The sequence below is a fragment of the Xenopus tropicalis genome, chromosome 9 (assembly GCF_000004195.4).
Source record: "Xenopus tropicalis strain Nigerian chromosome 9, UCB_Xtro_10.0, whole genome shotgun sequence".
NCBI classification, from domain to species: Eukaryota; Metazoa; Chordata; class Amphibia; order Anura; family Pipidae; genus Xenopus; species Xenopus tropicalis.
Genome location: NC_030685.2, coordinates 16,785,086 through 16,805,074, shown reverse-complemented (window position 1 = coordinate 16,805,074; position 19,989 = coordinate 16,785,086). Strand labels below are relative to the sequence as shown.

The window sequence follows — 19,989 nt, the reverse complement described above, 5'->3', positions numbered from 1 at the left end:
AATTTATACAGTTTTTGTTGTTGCTCTGGGAGGAAAACCTGATATTTTCTACATGAATAGCTTTGTCACTTGCCCATAACTGTGCAGGTTATAACACATTGAAAGGTATGATAGCAGCTATTTAATATTATATATAAACCATTGTGGCTGAATGACTCTTATGACTAATGGAGGAAATATTGAATATCTTATTTTTTTAATGAAGATTCATTTTACAAGATGAAATCTACAAATGCTGAAGGAAATACCTTTGTATAATCAGACACAAAAGGCGCTTGTGGGATGTATTTTATTCCGGCACCTGTAGGTTCCATTTACCCAAAGTCCCTGAAGCACGGATATTCGTATTGCGCGGAAGCTGGGTATTATGGAGCTCGGCCAAATGTTGGCCACAGGGAGATCTTTTTCTATTTGAAGATGATGATGTCTGTATCTGTATCATTTGGAATATACCTAAAGTTGCAGTATAGGTAAACTTTATTTTGATTAAAGCCCCCCATTGGAGGTCCAACCTTAGTTTTATCCCCCTTAATTAATTTAACTTAACTTTAAGGGGTATATTAAAGAGAGAAAAGGCCTTGATGCCATATCTCACCCAAACTGACCTTCTAGCTGGGTTTTTATGGGTAGCTAAAAGAGAAAATAAGCCTTGTTGTTGAATCTTACCCTAACAGACCTTCTAGCTGGGCTTTTGGGGGTATCTTAAATAGAAAATAACCCTTGTTGCCAATTCTTGCCCAGCCTGACCTTCTTCCTGGGTGTTCAGGGGTATCTTAAAGAGAAAATAAGCCTTGTTGCCTATTCTTGCCCAGCCTGGCCTTCTTCCTGGGTGTTCAGGGTATCTTAAAGAGAAAATAAGCCTTGTTGCCTATTCTTGCCCAGTCTGGCCTTCTTCCTGGGTGTTCAGGGGTATCTTAAAGAGAAAATAACCCTTGTTGCCAATTCTTGCCCAGCCTGACCTTCTTCCTGGGTGTTCAGGGGTATCTTAAAGAGAAAATAAGCCTTGTTGCCTATTCTTGCCCAGCCTGGCCTTCTTCCTGGGTGTTCAGGGTATCTTAAAGAGAAAATAAGCCTTGTTGCCTATTCTTGCCCAGCCTGACCTTCTTCCTGGGTGTTCAGGGGTATCTTAAAGAGAAAATAACCCTTGTTGCCAATTCTTGCCCAGCCTGACCTTCTTCCTGGGTGTTCAGGGGTATCTTAAAGAGAAAATAAGCCTTGTTGCCTATTCTTGCCCAGTCTGGCCTTCTTCCTGGGTGTTCAGGGGTATCTTAAAGAGAAAATAAGCCTTGTTGCCTATTCTTGCCCAGCCTGGCCTTCTTCCAGGGTGTTCAGGGGTATCTTAAAGAGAAAATAAGCCTTGTTGCCTATTCTTGCCCAGTCTGGCCTTCTTCCTGGGTGTTCAGGGGTATCTTAAAGAGAAAATAAGCCTTGTTGCCTATTCTTGCCCAGTCTGGCCTTCTTCCTGGGTGTTCAGGGGTATCTTAAAGAGAAAATAAGCCTTGTTGCCTATTCTTGCCCAGCCTGGCCTTCTTCCTGGGTGTTCAGGGGTATCTTAAAGAGAAAATAACCCTTGTTGCCAATTCTTGCCCAGCCTGACCTTCTTCCTGGGTGTTCAGGGGTATCTTAAAGAGAAAATAAGCCTTGTTGCCTATTCTTGCCCAGTCTGGCCTTCTTCCTGGGTGTTCAGGGGTATCTTAAAGAGAAAATAAGCCTTGTTGCCTATTCTTGCCCAGCCTGGCCTTCTTCCAGGGTGTTCAGGGGTATCTTAAAGAGAAAATAAGCCTTGTTGCCTATTCTTGCCCAGTCTGGCCTTCTTCCTGGGTGTTCAGGGGTATCTTAAAGAGAAAATAAGCCTTGTTGCCTATTCTTGCCCAGTCTGGCCTTCTTCCTGGGTGTTCAGGGGTATCTTAAAGAGAAAATAAGCCTTGTTGCCTATTCTTGCCCAGCCTGGCCTTCTTCCTGGGTGTTCAGGGGTATCTTAAAGAGAAAATAAGCCTTGTTGCCTATTCTTGCCCAGTCTGGCCTTCTTCCTGGGTGTTCAGGGGTATCTTAAAGAGAAAATAAGCCTTGTTGCCTATTCTTGCCCAGTCTGGCCTTCTTCCTGGGTGTTCAGGGGTATCTTACAGAGAAAATAACCCTTGTTGCCAATTCTTGCCCAGCCTGACCTTCTTCCTGGGTGTTCAGGGGTATCTTAAAGAGAAAATAAGCCTTGTTGCCTATTCTTGCCCAGTCTGGCCTTCTTCCTGGGTGTTCAGGGGTATCTTAAAGAGAAAATAAGCCTTGTTGCCTATTCTTGCCCAGCCTGGCCTTCTTCCAGGGTGTTCAGGGGTATCTTAAAGAGAAAATAAGCCTTGTTGCCTATTCTTGCCCAGTCTGGCCTTCTTCCTGGGTGTTCAGGGGTATCTTAAAGAGAAAATAAGCCTTGTTGCCTATTCTTGCCCAGTCTGGCCTTCTTCCTGGGTGTTCAGGGGTATCTTAAAGAGAAAATAAGCCTTGTTGCCTATTCTTGCCCAGCCTGGCCTTCTTCCTGGGTGTTCAGGGGTATCATAAAGAGAAAATAAGCCTTGTTGCCAATTCTTGCCCAGCCTGACCTTCTTCCTGGGTGTTCAGGGGTATCTTAAAGAGAAAATAAGCCTTGTTGCCTATTCTTGCCCAGTCTGGCCTTCTTCCTGGGTGTTCAGGGGTATCTTAAAGAGAAAATAAGCCTTGTTGCCTATTCTTGCCCAGCCTGGCCTTCTTCCAGGGTGTTCAGGGGTATCTTAAAGAGAAAATAAGCCTTGTTGCCTATTCTTGCCCAGTCTGGCCTTCTTCCTGGGTGTTCAGGGGTATCTTAAAGAGAAAATAAGCCTTGTTGCCTATTCTTGCCCAGCCTGGCCTTCTTCCAGGGTGTTCAGGGGTATCTTAAAGAGAAAATAAGCCTTGTTGCCTATTCTTGCCCAGTCTGGCCTTCTTCCTGGGTGTTCAGGGGTATCTTAAAGAGAAAATAAGCCTTGTTGCCTATTCTTGCCCAGTCTGGCCTTCTTCCTGGGTGTTCAGGGGTATCTTAAAGAGAAAATAAGCCTTGTTGCCTATTCTTGCCCAGCCTGGCCTTCTTCCTGGGTGTTCAGGGGTATCTTAAAGAGAAAATAAGCCTTGTTGCCTATTCTTGCCCAGTCTGGCCTTCTTCCTGGGTGTTCAGGGGTATCTTAAAGAGAAAATAAGCCTTGTTGCCTATTCTTGCCCAGTCTGGCCTTCTTCCTGGGTGTTCAGGGGTATCTTACAGAGAAAATAAGCCTTGTTGCCTATTCTTGCCCAGTCTGGCCTTCTTCCTGGGTGTTCAGGGTATCTTAAAGAGAAAATAAGCCTTGTTGCCTATTCTTGCCCAGCCTGGCCTTCTTCCTGGGTTTTCAGGGGTATCTTAAAGAGAAAATAAGCCTTGTTGCCTATTCTTGCCCAGTCTGGCCTTCTTCCTGGGTGTTCAGGGGTATCATAAAGAGAAAATAAGCCTTGTTGCCTATTCTTGCCCAGTCTGGCCTTCTTCCTGGGTGTTCAGGGGTATCATAAAGAGAAAATAAGCCTTGTTGCCTATTCTTGCCCAGCCTGGCCTTCTTCCTGGGTGTTCAGGGGTATCTTAAAGAGAAAATAAGCTTTGTTGCCAATTCTTGCCCAGCCTAGCCTTCTCCCTGGGTGTTCAGGGGTATCTTAAAGAGAAAATAAGCCTTGTTGCCTATTCTTGCCCAGCCTGGCCTTCTTCCTGGGTGTTCAGGGGTATCTTAAAGAGAAAATAAGCCTTGTTGCCTATTCTTGCCCAGCCTGGCCTTCTTCCTGGGTGTTCAGGGGTATCATAAAGAGACAAATAAACCTTGTTGCCAATTCTTGCCCAGCTTGGCCTTCTTCCTGGGTGTTCAGGGGTATCATAAAGAGAAAATAAACCTTGTTGCCTATTCTTGCCCAGCCTGGCCTTCTTCCTGGGTGTTCAGGGGTATCATAAAGAGAAAATAAAGCTTGTTTCCACATCTTACCCTAACAGACCATCTAGCTGGGCTTTTGGGGGTATCTTACAGAGAAAATAACCCTTGTTGCCACATCTTACCCCAACAGACCATGTAGCTGGGCTTCCAGGGGTATCTTAAAGAATAAATAAGCCATGTTGCCAAATCATCCCCTAACAGGCCATCTAGCAGGGCTTTCAGGTTATCTGGGAGAGGATATTCTTATAATTATTGCTGAACTCATTGTTTTTCTATATGTGTAACCTTAGGGGGACTGACCAAAGGTTGCTGCATAACTTGGTGCTACATAAATAAAAAATGGAGATGATGAAAATAACAATCAGAACTGAAATCTGAATTGGAATTTGCCTGCGCTGCTATGAACCTAGTTCACAATCAATCTTCCTATACAGGGTTTCTTGTCTGTGTGTGATATTTTATAGGATTGTAGCCACAGCTGGAGGGCTGCTAGCAGGAAAGCCCTAAATACATTAAATAACCAAAGCAGTCCTTGGGCCATGTGAGTATTACCGGCCACAAGCCTCTATAGCCAGAGCGGATGCAGGATCAAGATGTTAATCCCTGTGATGGTCCATGGAATGAGAGGCCACATTGTCCCCTTTATCTCACACATACCCCCAATATACCCAACACCTGCATGGGTTTAGCACAGCTCTAACGCATGGTTTTTGAAAACACTTTTCCCCAATCAGACACCGTTTTCAGTTCTGCAAACCAAAATGTGTTGTAGTATTAGCAGTGAGTGCATCTCCCTATCATCACTGTGTCTACAAATAAAATATGTGCTGTGATGGTAACATATATGTAGGCAGAGCATTAAGGTGCCCATACACCTTCAGATCCGCTCGCTTGGCGGATCTTCTCCCGATATCCCCAACCTACGGATGGGGCCAAACGATCGAACTATAACGACGGGTATAGGCAAAGTCGGTCCGGGGACCACATCCGACTAGATTTTTTAACCTGCCCGATCGAGATGTGCCCGATTTCAGGCCAAATATCAGTCGGGCAGGCCCGTCGGTAGTGTCCATACATGGGCTGATTAGCTGCCGAATTGGTCTAAGGGACCGTGACAGTGGGCAGAGGACCCATATCTATCCAGTTACAACCAGACACAGCCAATTACAGACCAACAGACTTTCAAACTCAAGGGCCAACAAAGATCCATCTCGAGAAATAAACAGATCAAAGCATTAACTGTAGAAAAATACCTACCCAATGTACATGGTTGGTCCAGGTGCTCAAACCCCAGACCCTCAGCATAGGGGAGCCATATAGGAATCAGGTAGAAAGAAAGACTGGCACTCCCAAAAAAGTTGAGTTACTGCTCAGGTATAATGTATTATGCCTATGTTTAAGTACCCAGGATGGTACAAAACGCGTAAGGCTTCATAGCATTAATGTGTAATACTTAAATAAACTCCTTTGTTTTTACATAATACCTGAGCAGTAACTCAGCCGGAGTGCCAGTCTTTCTTCCTACCTGATTCCAACAAAGATCCAGACAGAGGTCTCTGTTTGTTCATTATGGGCACCATGACCCATGGGTCCAAACTGGGAATTCTTAACATATGATATTGTCCTAGTGATCTTTAATAATGTCAACTTTGTTCCTACAATGGAGAAAAGTAACCAAAATGAGGTGCATAACTGGTTCTGAATCAATTTGGGACTCTTAAAGCCAATTTACCAACATAATTTGGGTCTCCAGAGAAAAAGATTAAGATTCAAATCTTTTAGGTCGTGTTGCATTTCAATCCTGTCTGTTTTGGCTTGAAAAATACTCCAAGCTTTGCAGACCTCAACAAAAAAGGATTAAATAAAAAAGTTGACTTTGCTCTGTCACTAGAAGAGCTGAAAAGGTTCCAACTCACCTGGCACCGAGCACTAAATCAGCCGAGTAATAAGGTAGCCGGGGCAAAGGCGACATGTTACGAAATGTATTTTCTTCTGCCCCCCTTCCGGCTAATTGAAAGGCCTGGAAGTCATTGAGAGTATTTTTTATTGCAGGGAGATCATTCCCTCATTAGGCAAGGACATTAGCATACACATCTTGCGCTGAAGGCAATTAAATTTCAACCTTAGTAGCACAAGGGTGGAGAGGCTTTTAAAGTTGGCTAATAGGTTCGAAGCTATTAATCACCCCACAAGCGGACAAAGAGGGAGGCAACAGGAATGACCTAAGGAAACCCTGCTGTGTTGGAAGTGGCATGGCTCGAAAGTGGGAAGAACAGGGAAAGAAACAGCAATTAAATCTTTACAAATAAAAAACCCTTCTGCCAATGGGCAAACAGCATTTTGGCTGTGTTTAGCACTGGAGACGTTGCCAGTACCAAATAGAAACAGGGCCAAAATACGAGTAACTAAAGCATTTTCCCAAGAGCCAAGTGTAAAAAAACGGATGCAAAGCACCATGACTTTTGCAAACTGGACCATCTTTTCCCATCAGAGGTTCCCTTGAGAACAGAGCGCTATCCAATGCCCAGCTGGCACAAGGGTGCATAGTGTAATAGCTCTGCTGCTGGACTAGTGGTATGTGTATTTGGGCACTGATGGACTGCAACTAATAAAGGTAAACAAACCCTTTAGTCTCCAAATCAGATGTGGTGTGGGGTCTTCTTTTATTAAAGTTATCATATTAGGGTCTTCCAACTTTTCAGCATTCTTCTTCAGCAGTAAGGAGAAGATCCGAGAAAGGATTCAAGGGTGATAAACAGGGTAGTATCTGGGCACCCAATACCCAACTAGTACAGTTTACCTTGGGTGCCAGGGTAATATCATATAAACTGGAAGGGGAAAGTAATAGATCGCCATGGCACTTGCTTGATCCATGTGTCAAATTCAGGGGTAAAAACCTATTTTTACCCTTTTATAACATGTTTTCTTTGTTGCTCCCTCTACAAAACTACATTCGAAATTTAACATCTTTAAACTGCATTTAGATATACAGTATATACCCTTAATAGCAAAAGGATCTGAACACATTTTTGTCAAAATATTTAGACACTCCGTGTAAAAGACATGCGTCGGAAGATGAGTAGCAAAGTGTCCCCAGAAGCAGCGGAAGCACAAAAACTATTTGTAGGGATTATGAGGTTTTTATGGGTAATCAAGCATTGGTTGGAGTGGTGGAAAGGTCACTGCCATGGGATAATAATTGGCATTCCACCATTTGGCATTTTGAGTCAAAAGTCAGATGCCAGGAGAACACTATCTGCTTCAATGCAAAATCCCAACGGTAAATTTTAGTGGAGGAAGAATAATGGTCTGGGGCTATGGTTAGATCTCGGGCTCCTGGTTCCACTGAAAGTGAACATGAAGGCTACAGCATATGGTAACTGTAAATGCAGTGCTTTGAGGCAGTGTTGGGGAAGGCTCTTTGCTGTTTCAGCATTATAATTTTCCCAGGCACAATTGAGGTCCAAAGAGAATGGGTTTGCTGAGATAGAAATGGAAGAACTTGAATGGACTGTACTGAGCCTGGACCTTAACCCAACTGAACCCCTGTGAGATTATCTGGAACCTTGACTGTGAGCCAGGTCTGATCCCCAACCTGAATTGTGGCTGAATGGAAGCAGATGGCACCAACATGCAGTGTTTTGACCCCTTCCAGAAGAGTAGAGGCTGATTTAACAGCAAAGAGAGGGTCAACTTCATATTAATACCTTTGGAATCAGAATCAGATGTTGGACAGGCAGGTTTTTGGATACTTTTCTGTGCATTTCACTTCCAGCAGAATCGCTTAGCAGCCCCTTCTGGACTTGCATACTGAGACCTGTCAACTGAAACACCCCGTCGATTGGTTGCCCCCCAAGCCATACCTCAAGTCTCATTGTTTTGATGTCATGACCATATCTTATCATCTTGGGTGCACATACAACCATTTTGTGGCTTCACATCTATTTTGGGATTATGCCATTTAATATGGTGCACAAATCTGTCAGCCACCAGTCTCATGTAACAAGATGCAGCAGTCTGTACGACCTTATTCTGCTTGTCTTACTATTATATTGTGGATGGAAACCCACCTATATATATATGGTGCATATACCTATTATGTGGTGTAACTGTATCAGTTAGGCAACAGACATCTAGGCATTAGGGGGAACTCATATCAACTGGTGACTTTTCCGTTCCATTGGTATTCCAGGCACACAGCCTATAGATTCCTTTTCCTGACCAATGTCCAATTAAAAGGAACCAGCATTTCCTGCGTTTCGTTGCTGATTGATCTGAATAGCATTTGACTCAATAATTCCATTTGTTTCTGCTTTTCTCGTACATATTTTCATCCTTTCCTTAGGTTTTTTTTTGCATTTAGTCTTTATTAGTGGATTGTGTGATTCCAACAGCCCATTAAGAATCATTAGAACAAGGTCTGTGCTCGGCTGCTAATGAGACTTTGTGATGTGAAATCAATTGGTTTGTGTACTGGCATATATCTGCAGCCTTGGAAAATCTATTCAAGTGCATTTAAGATGAAAAAACCCTGGATATATGTTTAATAATTCAGCGGCCAGGTAGTCTGTCTGCATTAGTGCAAAGCAGTAGCACTTTTATAAAAGCACTAAATTTGCTTCATATTTTCCTTCCCTTACCCAGTGGAGCTTACACTCTAAGGTCCCTATCCCATTCCCATCAGTCCCTGCCCCAGTGAGCTTACAATCTAAGGTCCCTATCACATTCCCATCAGTCCCTGCCCCAGTGGAGCTTACAATCTAAGGTCCCTATCACATTCCCATCAGTCCCTGCCCCAGTGAGCTTACAATCTAAGGTCCCTATCACATTCCCATCAGTCCCTGCCCCAGTGGAGCTTACAATCTAAGGTCCCTATCACATTCCCATCAGCCCCTGCCCCAGTGGAGCTTACAATCTAAGGTCCCTATCACATTCCCATCAGTCCCTGCCCCAGTGAGCTTACAATCTAAGGTCCCTATCACATTGCCATCAGTCCCTGCCCCAGTGAGCTTACAATCTAAGGTCCCTATCACATTCCCATCAGTCCCTGCCCCAGTGAGCTTACAATCTAAGGTCCCTATCACATTCCCATCAGTCCCTGCCCCAGTGAGCTTACAATCTAAGGTCCCTATCACATTCCCATCAGTCCCTGCCCCAGTGGAGCTTACAATCTAAGGTCCCTATCACATTCCCATCAGTCCCTGCCCCAGTGAGCTTACAATCTAAGGTCCCTATCACATTCCCATCAGTCCCTGCCCCAGTGGATCTTACAATCTAAGGTCCCTATCACATTCCCATCAGTCCCTGCCCCAGGGAGCTTACAATCTAAGGTCCCTATCACATTCCCATCAGCCCCTGCCCCAGTGGAGCTTACAATCTAAGGTCCCTATCACATTCCCATCAGTCCCTGCCCCAGGGAGCTTACAATCTACGGCCCATATCACATCAGCAGCCCCTGCCCCAGGGAGCTTACAATCTAAGGTCCCTATCACATTCCCATCAGTCCCTGCCCCAGTGAGCTTACAATCTAAGGTACCTATCACATTCCCATCAGTCCCTGCCCCAGTGGAGCTTACAATCTAAGGTCCCTATCACATTCCCATCAGTCCCTGCCCCAGGGAGCTTACAATCTACGGCCCATATCACATCAGCAGCCCCTGCCCCAGGGAGCTTACAATCTAAGGTCCCTATCACATTCCCATCAGTCCCTGCCCCAGTGAGCTTACAATCTAAGGTACCTATCACATTCCCATCAGTCCCTGCCCCAGTGGAGCTTACAATCTAAGGTCCCTATCACATTCCCATCAGTCCCTGCCCCAGTGGAGCTTACAATCTAAGGTCCCTATCACATTCCCATCAGTCCCTGCCCCAGTGGAGCTTACAATCTAAGGTCCCTATCACATTCCCATCAGTCCCTGCCCCAGGGAGCTTACAATCTAAGGTCCCTATCATATTCCCATCAGCCCCTGCCCCAGTGGAGCTTACAATGTAAGGTCCCTATCACATTCCCATCAGTCCCTGCCCCAGGGAGCTTACAATCTACGGCCCATATCACATCAGCAGCCTTTATGATCTTTTCACTTGTTACCTGAAGATGGAAAGAAGGGTACAAAAAGATGTATTTCCTTGAATACCAAGAATCCTTGCCAACTGCTGGGCAGATGACTCCATACACTGGCTAAAGTCACTTTCCTAAACCTGCAAAATAGATTGAGCAGCTTTAATAGACTGACTGAAAGCAAGCCAAGTGAATGTTAGTAGGTGAGCTCTCAGACATAAGAGGGACCAACTAGGTGACAGGTTGCACCCAGGAAAAGTCTCCTGACCAGTTCCAGGGTAATCGAGGCAGAGAACAGAAATGGGTCCTCCTTTCAGCACTACCAGCCCTAACCCTAACAGAAATATATTTACTGCAAGTGTGTAGCTTACACTATCTGTGCTGGAGCCTCTGCAGGATATAAAAGTCAAATTGTAATCAACTGACACAGAAAAGTTTAATGTCAGCCGGGCTACAGGTTGTTGGACGGATCCCCCAGTGACTTGCCTGGGGCCATGCTTAACATTCTGCGGATGGGATTTGTTTAAGGTCAGCACAGTATCAGCAACGACTTTAATTACAGCTTCCAAAATACACAACAAGGGCAGAGAATTGCAAACTCAATGTTTAGCCTCCATTGTATATCAGGGACAAATGGGCACTATCAATAATTAACAAAGGCAATTAGGAGAAGAGCAGCACAGGCCCTAATGAATACCGGCCTTGGAAAGGTTATGTAGCGGTGATGGAGAGAACTGTAACGCATCCCAGTACTTTGCTCCCATTTGGGCTGAGGGGAACCCGTGCCGGATCCCAGTCACAGTAAATGATTTGGCTGTTAGGGATGTCCTTCATCAAAAAACTGTATTTCCCATGTTTAATTTAACATTGATTTTGGTATTGGTTTCAAAATTGTTAGTGAATTTATCTGGCTGTTTTTATTCACTGCACTGCTGGTTCGGACTCCAGAAACGATGATGAGGATGCTGTCTCCACTGCCGGTGTGGGACTGGGGTATCACTGGGAGCAGCGCCGGATTTGTTATATGGGCACCCCGAGGTCGCCCCCATTCATTCCCCCATTCACACCCCCACCCCGCGTGTATGTGCATTTGCGCACCCATTTAAACTCACATATGGAGCATTGGGGAGAGGCCCCGTTGATCCGTTTGTGAGCAAAATTTCTTTACGACCCGGGCAGTATGCCACCCCCAAATTTGTGCTGCCCTAGGCCCGGGCCTTTATGGCCTCACCACAAATCCGGGCCTGACTGGGAGGCCCACTACTCCACCCCTTTTGTGAAATTCGCCACCATACCACCCCTCCCTTTCCAATACGTACCTTAGTGATGGTGGGTTGGGAAAATGTCCTGCCCATTCCCAACCTACACCTGGCCCAATCTGGTAATCCATCCCTATTTAGAGACTCATGCCTCATCACTGATGTCATAAAGGGGGCAGAGCAGGCATTCACCTATAAATAGAAGCTGACAGAAATGGAAGCCAGGCAGGGAGGGCACCAGAAGGAGTTTAGCCTGAACCAGCACGGAAAATGCGAATCTTGTGTGAATGTTGGGTTCCGCAGGTTTCAGGCGGCCTGCACATCGCCTCCTCTTCCTTCCTGTAAACCACAGTCTAGTTTCCCTGCAGGGCAGGCAGCAGGTTTTCTTCTGGTGTTCAGCCGGCACAGTCCAACACTGTCCACTGATAGGGTTGCTGCCTTTTCCTTGAGTCTTAAGGTGGCCATACACATGAAGATCTGCTTGCTTGGCGACCTCGCGGATCTTCTCCTGATAACCCCACCTACAGGTGGGCTATATCGGGGAAATGTAGGCTAATTCAATTGTTTGGCCCTGGGGCCAAACGCTCAAATTATAATGGCGGCAAAGAGGCAGTCGGTTCGGGGACCGATGCGGTCCCCAATCTGACAATCTTTTAACCTGCCCGATTGATATCTGGCCAATTTCATGCTGGATATCGTTCGGGCATGCCCCGCGTTCCTGCCCCTACACGGGCCGATAAGCTGCCTAATCGGTGCAAGGGACTGATATCGCCAGCTACAATCGGCCCGTGTATGAGCACCTTTACAGAGCTGTCAACCTGAAATGATCCACTGCTAGGGGGGGGTACTGCAGCACCTGGAATTTGATGTAAACATTGGGGGAATGCAAAAAAAAAAACTGGAGAATGCTATTGGGCAACAGGAGACTGAGGGAGAGAAGCCAAAATTTGGTAACTACCAAGATAACAGGTAAGATGGGGGAGTTTGACAGCTGTGGTTTTACCGGCCTGTGGTCCAGGGAAGTCTGCAATGACATAAGAAAGAGGGGGATTACAAATTTACTGGCAGTTACATTGCCTCGGTGCTAGATCACCTAGATAACCTAGACCCAGTGCAGTATACAAAGTGCCATTTTTGCTCGCAAATTGCCATGTTCTTTACCCACAACGCATCTCCCCCCCCCCCCAGTGTTGCAGCTGCTTTGGAAACTACCCTTTAGCCGTATGAGTGCACAGGGGGTACAAAGGGAACTGCTGTGTTGCCACGGAATTAAAGCATGTATTTGTCTTGGCAGCGCAGAGCTTGCAATTTATTTTGCTAAGGGGAGCTGTAAAGCGACTCCCTGGGGATATTTCACGTTCCTGGTTGTGTTTCCTCGGAGCGGAGCTTCGTTTCACAGCCGGAAAGACTGGAAATCCTTAAGAACTAGTCTGTTGTTTGATGCTTTGACTTTTCCAATTATCTATCTCTATATATATGTATATATACACGCATGTATACGCACAGCCTTCCCTACCTACACACTGCAACATGGGGATAGTTTGTAGAATGTTCTGCACGGTTTGGGTTCCGTGAGTGCGAGGATATAACAAGCATGACATGATCTGCTTCTCATTAGCCCTGCATAATGGAACGGCATGTCCCCCTGCTAAATATACAAATATGCCTGCCCTGAGCACTTCTGTTGAATATACTTGCATTTAGAAACATAATTGCAAACTTGTGACCAACTGCCCAACAACAAGGGGCAGGAGATATTGCTTTAATCAGCAACTTACCAACTCAACAGGGAATGTAAACTCCAGTTATACAGGGAACGCTGAGTATCACTCATGTATTATAAGGGATAATGTACCCCCTACTGTAAATGATAAGGATATTAGAAGTCACTGAGGGGTTCTGTGCCCATATAAAGGCACAAGGCTGCAGGCTGAGTTATACAGGGAACTCTGAGTATCACTCATGTATTATAAGGGATAATGTACCCCCTACTGTAAATGATAAGGATATTAGCAGTCACTGAGGGGTTCTGTGCCCATATAAAGGCACAAGGCTGCAGGCTGAGTTATACAGGGAACTCTGAGTATCACTCATGTATTATAAGGGATAATGTACCCCCTACTGTAAATGATAAGGATATTAGAAGTCACTGAGGGGTTCTGGGACCATATAAAGGCACAAGGCTGCAGGCTGAGTTATACAGGGAACTCTGAGTATCACTCATGTATTATAAGGGATAATGTACCCCCTACTGTAAATGATAAGGATATTAGCAGTCACTGAGGGGTTCTGTGCCCATATAAAGGCACAAGGCTGCAGGCTGAGTTATACAGGGAACTCTGAGTATCACTCATGTATTATAAGGGATAATGTACCCCCTACTGTAAATGATAAGGATATTAGCAGTCACTGAGGGGTTCTGGGACCATATAAAGGCACAAGGCTGCAGGCTGAGTTATACAGGGAACTCTGAGTATCACTCATGTATTATAAGGGATAATGTACCCCCTACTGTAAATGATAAGGATATTAGCAGTCACTGAGGGGTTCTGTGCCCATATAAAGGCACAAGGCTGCAGGCTGAGTTATACAGGGAACTCTGAGTATCACTCATGTATTATAAGGGATAATGTACCCCCTACTGTAAATGATAAGGATATTAGCAGTCACTGAGGGGTTCTGTGCCCATATAAAGGCACAAGGCTGCAGGCTGAGTTATACAGGGAACTCTGAGTATCACTCATGTATTATAAGGGATAATGTACCCCCTACTGTAAATGATAAGGATATTAGAAGTCACTGAGTGGTTCTATGACCATGGAAATGTAGAATTCCTTGCATTGGTACTTTACTTCTTCACCCACACCACTGAAAGGGTTAAACTAATGCTCTAGTGTGTGCTATTATTTCAGCAAATATTATATTTGGCTGAGAGCGGTGTTGCCAGTGCCCTTGTGCTACAGGGTCCCATGAGTCTAAAAAATGCAAAAACACCACTTTTCATTTTAAAGATTTTAGAAAAATTCCTCCATTTCTCCTTTTCTCCCTTTTATGCCAAATGAAACATTCGTGCAACTGGATACGCACCCATCCCAATGTTTGTGTATGCTCACAATCTAAATCACCTTTATGCCTCATTAAAATATACACAGATTGCTTGTATTTTGACTTAATTTATTAAGATAGTAAAGTAAAAATATCAGTCTTGGAACGGAGTTAGAATGTCGGAGGCTCGGGGAGCACAAGGGGCCCAATGTTTGGCCGTGTGTTTCTTGGAATGCTGCGCAGGAGCTGAACAGCGGCGGTTTGATCTCTAGAATGTATATGGTTTATGTCCCCTTTAAAGCATTAATTATGTGTGAGAAGGGGGACACGTTTGCTGAAGGTTTAAAGAGCACCTATACTGTCCGGGCAGGGACATTTAGAAACAAATGTAATAAAAACAAAAGGTAATATCTAAACTCCTGGGATGTCTTCTCTTTTCAACTGCTGGACCCTATGTAGTACGGCCCGATGGAGTAATTAGTAGACCTGCACACTGCACAAGGGTCGTCTTATGTAGAATTGCCAATGGTCCCCAAATTGCCATGGCAACATGATAATGCTCTGTTCTCATTCTTTTGGATTTATCTTCTGCTTTTGATACCACTGACCATCCCATTCCATTGTAAATTCTATTCTCTTGGTGTCCATTATGAAGCTGCTCCTGGGTCTCTTCCTACCTCTCCAACCACTTCTTTTCCCTTCCTCCCTCCCTCCCTCCCTTTCCTCTCCCTCCCTCCCTCCCTTTCCTCTCCCTCCCTTTCCTTTCCCCTCCCTCCCTCCCTCCCTTCCTTCCTTCCTTCCTTCCTTCCTTCCTTCCTTCCTTCCTTCCTCCCTCCCTCCCTCCCTCCCTCCCTTTCCTCTCCCTCCCTCCCTCCCTCCCTTTCCTCTCCCTCCCTTTCCTTTCCCCTCCCTCCCTCCCTCCCTCCCTCCCTTCCTTCCTTCCTTCCTTCCTTCCTTCCTTCCTTCCTTCCTTCCTTCCTTCCTTCCTTCCTTCCTTCCTTCCTTCCTTCCTCCCTCCCTCCCTCCCTCCCTCCCTCCCTCCCTCCCTCCCTTCCTTCCTTCCTTCCTCCCTCCCTCCCTCCCTCCCTCCCTCCCTCCCTCCCTCCCTCCCTCCCTTCCTCCCTCCCTCCCTTTCCTCTCCCTTTCCTTTCCCCTCCGCTTGGTGTAATGGTGCCTCGGGGCTCTGTACTCGGCCCTCTCTCTCTTTAGGAGACCTTATCTCTTCATTTGGTCTTAAATATCACTGACATGCAGAGGACATTCAGATTTAGAGCCCAGGCAGGGGAGTCCATACTTTTAGTCGTGCACCCACCCTAATCTATACAGGTAAATCCATGAGAGTCATGAATGTCCCATGCTGTATTTAAGGTTCTGATTAAACTGATGAAAAGTGTGAGGTTTAATCCACTCTGCTGAGGGTCAGATAGTGCTAAGTGTAATAGGTGTCATATAGATAGGGTTGACACCTTTTCTGCAAAAATAATACCGGCGGCCTTCTATTGTTTTTGCCTTTTTTCTCTATTAATAACATTGACATCAAGCCTTATATTTACCAGCCAGGTTGGTAAAATACAGGACAGGTGGTTACCCTTCATAGAGACCTATGGTTGAAATCAAAAAGGGCTGAAAGGAATTGTCCTTGACTTGGGATCACCAGGGCCATAGCCTACCAGAAGATCCTCTGCTTTCTCCATGGCTGAGGCAGCCTACTATTGTCTCCTTTGCAGAGACTGCACCATGGAGAACTTCATATGAGTAGAACTAGGGATCTGAAAACAAACCCAAGACTAAAGGCGGCCATACACGGGCCGATTCTCCCTTAGACCGATTCAGCAGCTAATCAGCCCGTGTATGGGCACTACCGACGAGCCTGTCCGACTGATATCTGGCCTGAAATCGGGCAGATCTCTATTGGGCAAGTTTGATTTTTCGTCGGATTGGGGAGTGTACATCGGCTCGTTGATACGGTACCCAAACCGACCAGCACCTATACCCATTGTTCTAATCCGATTGTGATCGGATGAGAAGATCTGCTCGCTTGGTGACCTTGTCCGTGTATGGCCACCTTACAGTTGTAGGATAAACCATCAGTAAATAAGCCCACCTCCATGTAGTGCTTTGAGAACATTGGAAGAGGACACTATTATCAGACTTTGTTATCTTTGTTATGTTGCATCCTTAAATAGCACAATTGCTCTGCCATCCATGATTAGTAAAAGGATATAATGACTTCTAGGCACGTACCAAGATATATAAATCCAAGTCTCGGTTTCTTGGATTCAGCAGAATGTTCTTTACAAGATCGGAAAAAATATTTAACAAAATCCAAATACTAAATTGCATAATAAAATGTCAATTCTGTGAGAAATGATGCCCCATTATATTCATGCAGTGCAGTAAAATAATTGTTTTATAGGGAGAATTTGGATTTGAGTCTAAAACTTGTAAAATACCCGAGGATTTGGCTGAATACAAAACCAAACGCTTTAATTTGACGTATCTCTAAATGGTTATTAACTTGCCTATTGTGCTACAGGGAGAGCCCAGAACCCATTAACATAGAGGATTATCCAGAACAGAACCATCGTGCCAAATAATAATACTGTATATGTCTGTATATGTTTGTTTGTAGGCAATGTAAAGCTGCTCATTATGTTAAATGGGTTTTAAACCCAGCCATGATGCTGTCCCACTGTGCCCCCCGGTTTTGCCATAGAAGTTGCCAAAATACATAATTATAGATGGAAGAAAATTCACCAATGAGAATTCTACTGATAAAAAACTTCATTATAAATGCAAAAGAACTGACCAATGAAAATGCTGATTCCCAGCACTGTGTCAGGCATCTTGCTGGTACCTTATATATAGAGATAATTATGTCATTATTTCCCCTCATTATATGGCACAGGAATCAGACATGGGGATAAAGGGACAGACTTGTTCAGTGCTGGGAAACTGGGCTTAATGCTCCCAACTCCAATTGCAGGAACAGAGAACAGGGAGCCGGATTTACACAGATCAGCTGGGATTCTCATTGGGGGATTATTTGCATTTTAAAGCAGCCGCTGCCTGTGGAGATTTGGGGAAAAATTTAGGAAAAGTTTTATTGTGCAATATTGCTTTAAGAATACAACCCTGATGTTTGACTACAGCTCCCAGCATGCCTCACCCTTATTATATGTTACATTATTCTGGGATTTGTAGTCCAGCAACAACTGAGTAAAGTTTGGTTGCGCAGCGCATCGGGGTTTACATTCCCATCAATGGTTGATACATATTTTTTTCTTTACAGGAACTTGATGCCAAGGACCTTTGAAGGTCAGATCACCATGGAGAAAACCCCAAGTTATTTTGTTACCATGGAAGCTCCAAAGCGAATTTACAACATGTCCAGTGATACCAAGCTCATCGTGGTGGTGAGGAATCCAGTTACCCGGGCAATCTCCGACTATACGCAGACACTCTCAAAAACTCCTTCTTTGCCCAGCTTCCAAGCACTTGCCTTTAAAAACACTAGCGGGCCTATCGACACCTCCTGGAGCGCCATTCGCATTGGCATTTATGCCAAGCACCTCGATAACTGGCTGCAATATTTCCCTCTGTCAAAGTTTCTCTTCGTTAGCGGCGAGAGGCTCGTCAGCGACCCCGCGGGGGAAATGGGCCGCGTTCAGGACTTCTTGGGGCTCAAAAGGGTCATTACGGATAAACATTTTTATTTCAATGAAACCAAGGGCTTTCCGTGCCTAAAGAAGCCGGAGGGGAGCAGCAAACCAAGGTGCCTGGGCAAATCCAAAGGACGGCCGCACCCCAACATCGACACCAAAGTCTTGCAGCGCCTTCAAGAGTTCTACAGACCCTACAACCAGAAATTCTATCAGATGACCGGGCAAGACTTTGGTTGGGACTGATAGTGTTTGTGTCTGAAATTGATCAGTTTCTGACTTTCCTCTGGTCTAATGCCCCCCTGTGGAAAGGGGAAGATTAACCTTCTTTCTTTACACATGAACTCAGCCCTTATCGATATTGCATTGGCCTAGAATCCGCCCAACACTCAATAGACTTTATACATACCCTATGCATTCTCCACTCCCAAGTGGAAATGGCTTTCTATAATTGTGATAACTATTTATATCAGAGAGGACATAATGTATGCTAAGGAGTAGAGACCAATATTTAAAGCACAAAATGAGAAAAAAAACAATGTATCACCTATGACTTTTACGTTTTATTTGATATATGCAAATAAAAATAATTTTTTTATAACTTATATGTCGTTAACGTTATTGGAACTGGGAACCAAAGGCGCAGGCAAATTTGGCCCTACCTATAGATAGGGATCCAAGCCATTATTCAGAACTATCAATGTCCAATCAGTGTAGACCAAAGTTGATTCTGACCAAGCAAGCCCTAACCAACAAGGTTGATTCCATGTCCGTCTTAATCAGGTTTGTAGGTCTTTAGTCTGTTTGGCCTTTGTATATGATGGAGCCTCTGGTTTGTTCAGTATATAACAGAGCACTATTAAATATTGCTTGTTTATACCAAGGCTGTGAGCCCATACAGTGTCCTGCCAACGTAGTCAACAGTGGTATCTGTCAGTGTATTGGCACCATAACCTAGGCCAGGGGCATAACTACAGAGGAAGCAAGGGGCCCTATTTATAGTGCAATTTCAATGTATCTTGATGGAATAGGTCAACTTTAGGGGCCCCAAACTGAATTTTCTGTGGCTCCCAGTAACATCTAGTTACGCCACTGACCTTGGGTGTGGCTACTTTTATAGGGTTATGGACCCCTCTCAGTTCATAGCAACATTCTAGATATAAGAACACAATGCTATATCAGCCATTCAGCCATAGTTCCAACAATACACAGAAGAGCACATACATTCTTATATCCCAAACCCCACCTTTATACAACAGTTTCAGGAGCATCAGAAGAGCAAATAGGGATTCCCATAGAATCTCTAGGCTCAGGATCAGGCCTATACCAGTCCCCCCTATCCCCCAAGGTGGGTACCTACTATTGGTACCCACCTTGCCTATGCCTACTTTTTGGTTTATGCCCCCTTTGGAGGTTAAACCTTTGACAAGGACCCTCTTAGCTCATAGCAAAGTTCTAGATATAAAGACACAATGCTGTATCAACCATTGAGCCATAGTCCCAAATATACAGAACAGCAAACACATGCTCATATCCCAAACCCCACATTGGTTCATCTAGTTATACCACTGACCTTGGCTGTGGCTACTTTTATTGGGTTATGGAACCTTCTCAGCCTATAGCAACATTCTAGATATAAGAACACAATAATGTATCAACCATTCAGCCATAGTTGCAACAATACACAGAGGAGCACATAAATTCTTATATCCCAAACCCCACCTTCATTCAACAGTTTCAGGAGCATCAAAAAAGCAAATAGGGATTTCCATAGAATATCTAGGCTCAGGCTCAGGCCTATACCAGTCCCCCCTATCCCCCAAGGTGGGTACCCACTATTGGTACCCACCTAGCCTGTGGCTACCTTTTGGTTTATGCCCCCTTGGAGGTTGAACCTTTGACAAGGACCCTCTTACCTCATAGCAAAGTTCTAGATATAAAAACACAATGCTGTATCAACCATTGAGCCATAGTTCCAAATATACAGAACAGCAAACACATGCTCATATCCCAAA

The 19,989-nt window shown here is 44.8% G+C and overlaps 1 protein-coding gene across 1 annotated transcript in view; it reads left to right on the top strand.

Annotated features, from left to right (window-relative positions):
• The window catches only part of hs3st6 (heparan sulfate-glucosamine 3-sulfotransferase 6), a 47,118-nt gene extending 28,539 nt beyond the window's left edge, over positions 1-18,579 (top strand). Inside the window, exon 2 of the mRNA XM_002935866.5 lies at positions 17,605-18,579. Within this exon, the coding sequence (XP_002935912.2) occupies positions 17,605-18,220 (616 nt within the window). The 3' untranslated portion in view covers positions 18,221-18,579. The remainder of the gene's footprint in view (positions 1-17,604) is intronic.
• Positions 18,580-19,989: the final 1,410 nt, after the last annotated feature.